Source organism: Vombatus ursinus, unplaced genomic scaffold (genome assembly GCF_900497805.2).
Source record: "Vombatus ursinus unplaced genomic scaffold, bare-nosed wombat genome assembly UNPS02014941.1, whole genome shotgun sequence".
Taxonomy (NCBI): Eukaryota; Metazoa; Chordata; class Mammalia; order Diprotodontia; family Vombatidae; genus Vombatus; species Vombatus ursinus.
This window is the reverse complement of record NW_020954719.1, coordinates 10149521-10155539: the sequence shown is the minus strand read 5'-3', so window position 1 is coordinate 10155539 and position 6019 is coordinate 10149521. Positions and strand designations below refer to the sequence as shown.

Sequence of the window (6019 nt, the reverse complement as noted above, 5' to 3'; positions counted from 1 at the left end):
CTTGTTGTCCCAAAAAGGTTGCCTTGTGAGTGGGATGCTGAACTGGGCTGAGCTTAGAATGGATTGCCCAGAGCCCAGCCTCTGTTTACCCAAGTCTGCTATGGACATGTGGATGACATTTAAGAAACCTCAGCAGGAGCGGTCAGTGAAGACAGAATAGGGAAGACTATATCACCAAGGTGGGGAGCAAAAGAAGACTGAGTTACCATGGTAGAATTTCATGCCCATTCCATTTCATTTGGGCAAAGCTAAAGAAAATTAATCATGGAAGTGGGGACTTCAGGAACTAATAGAATGAAGAGAAAACATCCAGGAGGGCTTGGTCACTGATTTAGAAACCCTTTGAGGTCAGAAAACATCTTTTTTATATCTATTTTATTTTCAAGGAGGGGGATAGGTAAGGAATAGGAAGGTGATAGGAGGAAGAATAAAAAGGAGGGAAGGAAAGAGTAAAAACTTTGACAGTGAAAAATAAATCATTTTAGAAGCTGTTTTTCACGGTGAGCCTGGCACCTGAGGGGCCGCCATCCACACCTGAGAGCCCAGGGCCAGGGCACAGCCTTTTCCAGGGTTCAGCTTTTCCAGAAGTATGTGAGTATTAATACATCACTCCTCAGGTATGCCACTGAGGTCTGTGGTGAGAGCTTCTCTCTCTTTCTCCTTCCTTGTTGTGTCTGCCCTCCCTCTCTCTCCCCCACCCACCTTAAGGCTCCTCCCCTCCCCTCCACCCCCATTCTGAGCCTGACCTGAGTTTTGTTTGGGAGCCTAACAACCCACTCATAGCAAGCTACCTCAGGAGGGGAGGGGAAGGATTCAGGGAGCTGGGGGGGGGGGAAGGGAAAGAGGGAGGGGGGAGGGAGGAGGGAGAGGGAGCAGCATCATCTAACAGGTTGGTCTGGCTGGGAGGCGTCACGCCCTCCCCGAGAAGGTAATGAGCACAGCACAACAGGTGTTTGCTTCTCATTACCCAGCTCTCTCCTGCGTGGTAGAGACAGGAACGACCGCCAGACCCCGGCTGCCACATCCCTCTCACCCAGGGTGCTCCCTTGGGTGCCCGGTCTCCCTGCCCCCCAGGGGGGGCAAGATGGCCTGCCAGTCCAGCGTCACCTTCAGTAGCCTCAGCAGCAGCGGCGTAGCCCCAGTATGGAGCACTGGACCAGGCTCCCTGGGATGGAATGGCTGCGGGGAGCCCAGCCCCAGCTTCAGTTCTCGCAGTCTCACCAGCTGTGAGCCAAGAGACGCCTTCCAGAAGGTGAACGTGAACCCCAGCCTCCTGGTGCCTTTGGACATCAAGGTGGACCCTGCCATCCAGCAACAGAAGAATCAGGAGAAAGAGGAGCTGAAGACACTCAATGACAAGTTTGCCTCTTTGATTGGGAAGGTAAGAGGAGGCAGGAGGGGAGCTTATGTCTGAGTCAGCTTCTTTTGTAACCTTATCTGAGGATAAAGGGACAGTGGCGCTGTCTGGCTGACTTGGAGACTTTGCAAAGTGGGATGCATGAAACAGTCAAGTGGGTTTATTTTGCCTCTAGCTCCTCCTCCCCATTGCCCTGGCTCTGAGCATCCCCTAGGATCCCTCACCAACCAATGGAAAGGCAGGATACTTAGCCGAGCTAGTCTCTGAAAAGGGGCGGGACTTTCCCAGCTCCATCCAAGCACTTAGAAGGAAAAAGGGACAGCACATGTTGTCCCTAAAAGATGTCTGGGACAAGGGAAAACAGGTTTAATAAAGATAAAATGTCTTGACCATATTTCCTGGGCATGGTGGACGGAGTGGAAGGAGATTTATAGGACTTTAAAGTGCACATCCTGGGTCAAAGTCCCTTCTCCCCCATCAGAGTCTCTTCTGCATATGGGTCTTAAAAGCCACCAAGATTAATACCCTCACTTAACAGATGAGAAAGCTGAGGAATGGAGAGGTTAAGTAACTTTCCCAGGTTCACACAACCAGCAAGCATCTGAGGTGGAATCTGAACCCAGGTCTTCCTTACTCAAAGTCCTGATCCTGTGCTGTGGTGTAAAAGGAGAGGTAGGGTTTTGTCAAGCAGGGCAGAGAACAACCCAAACCCCAATCTCTGTCCATGCACCCCTCAGAATCCAGTGGCTCTGTTCCTGTTCCTTTTTCATAATCCTGAGGAGGTGTATTATCCTTCTTGGTCCTCTTTGGCCAGCCCCTGTAATTCTCTGCTGAGCTGAGGCGGGCCCAGGAAGCCTGATCCAAAAGGAGGATGCAGGACCGGATGAGGATGCTGCCTCAGGCATGTCAGGGGATAGGAATGTTGGTGGTGATGCTGGGATATAGGAGACAGCCCAACACGAGACTTCCCAGTTCCACCACTCTCCAGCCAGGCCCCCAGTGCTTGTGAGATTACAGCAGAAATCCAGCCCACCTTGGCTCTGGGCATCTTCAGCACCCACATCCATAGCTTACACTTGGTTCTCTGTCATTAATCTCTGTCTGGCTCCCCTTTCAGATCTGGTCCCTTAGGGTAAGGACCATGAGCCCTCATACCAAGAAGCTGTTTTTTCTCCTTTTTCCTGCTCCAAATACTACTATTCCCCACCCCCACTTCCCTGCCTCCCCAAAAGCCTTCTCTGGCTAATCCTCCCTTCGTTCCCCAGCTCTGCACCCCCCTATGCTCTCAGCACTGAGGTCCAGAACTGCCTGTCTTCTCCCCAAAGTATACATCCTGGTGGAAGTCCCTTCTCCCCCACCAGAGTCTCTTCTACATATATTTGAGGCAGAGAAGGAAGACTGACCAGCAGTAATAATAGCTAACATTTATCTAACTCTTTAAGAGTTACAAAACACTTTATTTATATATATATACTTCATATATATTCATATATTCCTCATATATATACTATCTAGCTACCTATCTATCTATCTATCTATCTATCTATATATATATATATATATATATATATATATATATATATACCTCATATATTCACAACAACACTGTGAGGTGGGTGCTATTCTTATCTCCATTTTACAGATGGGGTTGACAAAGCTTAAGTGACTTGTCCAGGGTCATATGGCTAGTAAATGTCGGAGATGAGTTGCAAACAGTTCTATTTTGAATCCAAGCCCTGTCTTCTAGCCACAATTCCACCCAGCTGCCTCCCTAAAGAACAAATGTCTAGCTAGGTGAGAACTTTCTGCCAACTCCTAACAACTGATAAGCCCCAAAACTGTAATTTCCCTCCAATGATAAGCAATTTGTAAATGGGTGGCAGGTCCCTGCAAAGCTCTCCTCTTCGATCCCGGCTTAATCCCTGAAAAGTATTGCTTCACAGAACTACGTAATTTGGCCAGGATGGGTGACTTTTCTCCCTTGAATGCCAGTGTTGATGTCACTTTGAGCTGTTGCCATTGGCAAAAAGGAAGCTAGAGTTTTGTTTATAGAACACTGGGCAGGATGACCCCAAAAAGCAGGGAGCTTGCACCCCAGAAGCTGGGGTTGAGGAAAATGCTTTTGGAATGTTTTTCCAGGAAGTTATGGCCTAAATTCCCACAGCCCCAAAGTTCCCTTCAGGGTTATGGCATTTGGCCAAGAAGGGGCCCCATTGATTCTACAACTCTGGAAAGACAATCTGCTTGACTACTTCCTATCTTGACTACTCTCCTCCCTCTCCCTTCTCTTTGAATATGTAGCTCCATTCTAGATGACAGGAAGGAGAGGTCCCTGCCCCACCCCCCAGAGCTTACAGTCTGATATGGAAAATGGACAGAACCCAGAGCAACTGGACAGAATACTGACTCACTGTAGGTTGGGGGTGGGAGTGGGGGCTAGTCAGGGAAGGTTTCCTGAAGACAAGAGTGTTGAGAAGGGAAGGGAGTGGGAAAGGGACAGGTCTGGAGAAACTAAGGAGACACTAAAAAACTACAGGAAAACTCTGAAGGAAAGGGGATGGATACGTTATTGCAAGCTGGAATGGAGTCCCTGCTGGAGACTCATGCACAATGAAGGGAATGGAGGAGTCAGCACAGATGATAAATCCAGAAAAAACTTAGGAACCATCTAATCCAGGAGTGGGGAGCCTGTGGCTTTGAGGCCACATGTGACCCTCTAGGTCCTCAAGTATGGACCTTTCATTGACTTCAAGTTTTACACAAGTCCTTTATTAAGGACTTACTAATGTGAAGTTTGGATTTGGTCAAAGGGCCGCACTTGAGGACCTAGAGGGTCATTTGTGGCCTTGAAGCCACAGGTTCCCCACCCCTGAATTCTAACCCAACTCCCTGCCACCTTTTAAATGTGAGGAGTCTGGGGCAGCTAGGTGGATAGAATACTGGCCTTGGAGTCAGGAGGACCTGAGTTCAAATCCGGCCTCAGACGCATAACACTTACTACTTATGTGACTCTGGGCAAGTCACTTAACCCCAATTGCCTCACCAAAAAAATAAATAAATAAATGTGAGGAGTCTGAGGTATTTACCTCCATCCCCTCTTTCTTCCCCCATGGTTAAAATAAAAACGATAACTGGCATTTATATAGTGATTTCAGGTTTGCAAAACACTTCACCTAGATTATCTCAACAACCCTGGGAAATAGGTGCTCCACCACCCTCATTTTACAGATGAAGAAACTGTGGCAGAGGTTAATAGCTTGTGCCAGGGTGACCCAGCTAGAAAGCGTTTGAGGTTGGATTAGAACTCAGAACTTCTTGGAGCTGGATTAGAAGGTTCAACTCTGCATCCACTGTGCCACCTAGCTGCCTCAAGGTGAATTAAAAGTTACAGAATTAATTAGGAGAGAGGTGGGGACAAGGAGCAAGAGAGGAGAGCTTCAGAGATGATAAGAGAGCGAGGGAAGAGTAGCTAGGAGAAGAGAAGAGAAAAAAGACAGACTTGGTCATAGGACAACAATCAAAACATAATGGTCACACTGACGTATAGCTAAGACTTTTAAGTTTGCAAAGCACTTCAGACACATACTCTCATTCTATCCTCACAATAACCCTATGACGTAGGCACTACCTGTAAAATGAGGGTATTGTTATACCCATTTTGCAAATTAGAAAATTAAGGAGGCAGCTAGGTGGCTCAGTGAATAGAGTGCTGGCCCTGAAGTCAGGAGGACCTGAGTTCAAATCCGGTCTCAGACCAAACACTTAACACTTACTAGCTGTGTGAACCTGGGCAAGTCACTTAACCCCAATTGCCCAAAAAAAAAAAAATTAAAACTAACTTTTGAGGGAATCATAGATTTAGAGCCAGAAGGGATCTTTGAGATCATTTAGCTCAAGGCTCTCATTTTACAGATGAGGAAACTGAGGCTTCCTAAGGTTGTGACTTGTCCCAGGTTACAGAAACATTAGGGCAGTGATTTGAACCCATGTTCTCTCGTGGCTTTTCCATTACACCCACCCTGCCTGTCAGTCATTGAAAAGGGCACCATTTGAGGATTGGGGTGGGGAATGATCCATGAATGGATCCTTAGTGCTCCCTGAGGACAAGGCAAAATACTGAGGTAAGACAGTAAGAAGGCCTGTCAGGATAAGGAGGAGATAGAAAGAGATTGTGAAATGTTCACTTCTAGAGATAGGAGCAGAGAGGCACTCACCTCTCATCTGGGCTGCCTGAAGGCGGAGAGATGACTGAGATAATTTCCACCAGTCCCTAAGGAATTCTAGGGTTAGGAGGAAGCTTTTGGATACCATGAGTGCCATATGGCTCCTTGCAGGCAGGCTAGCTAGCAGCCAAACCATGGGAGAGAGGGCTCCCCATCCTTCCTGAACAGAGCACATTCCTACCTAGAAGCAAAAAGATGGATGAATCATTCAGGGTCCTTTTAGGCAGATGGAGGTAACCAGGGAGGGCAAAGGGATTGAGAAGAGAACCTCACAGCCTAGGAAAGCTGCCAAGCCAGGAAGTCACAGAATGAAGAGCATAGTTAGATAAGGGCAGAAAAAACTGGGTAAGGAGAACTTTAAATCCCTTTGCCCTTGTTTTCCCCTTCCCCCAACACACACACACACACACACACACACACACACACACACACACACACA

At 47.6% G+C, this 6019-nt stretch overlaps 1 protein-coding gene across 1 annotated transcript in view; it reads left to right on the top strand.

Moving 5' to 3' along the window:
* Window positions 1–911: 911 nt before the first annotated feature.
* Window positions 912–6019, top strand: part of KRT80 (keratin 80) — a 33551-nt gene continuing 28443 nt past the window's right edge. The window contains exon 1 of the mRNA XM_027844403.1: window positions 912–1381. Coding sequence (XP_027700204.1) covers window positions 932–1381 — 450 coding nt within the window. The 5' untranslated portion in view covers window positions 912–931. The remainder of the gene's footprint in view (window positions 1382–6019) is intronic.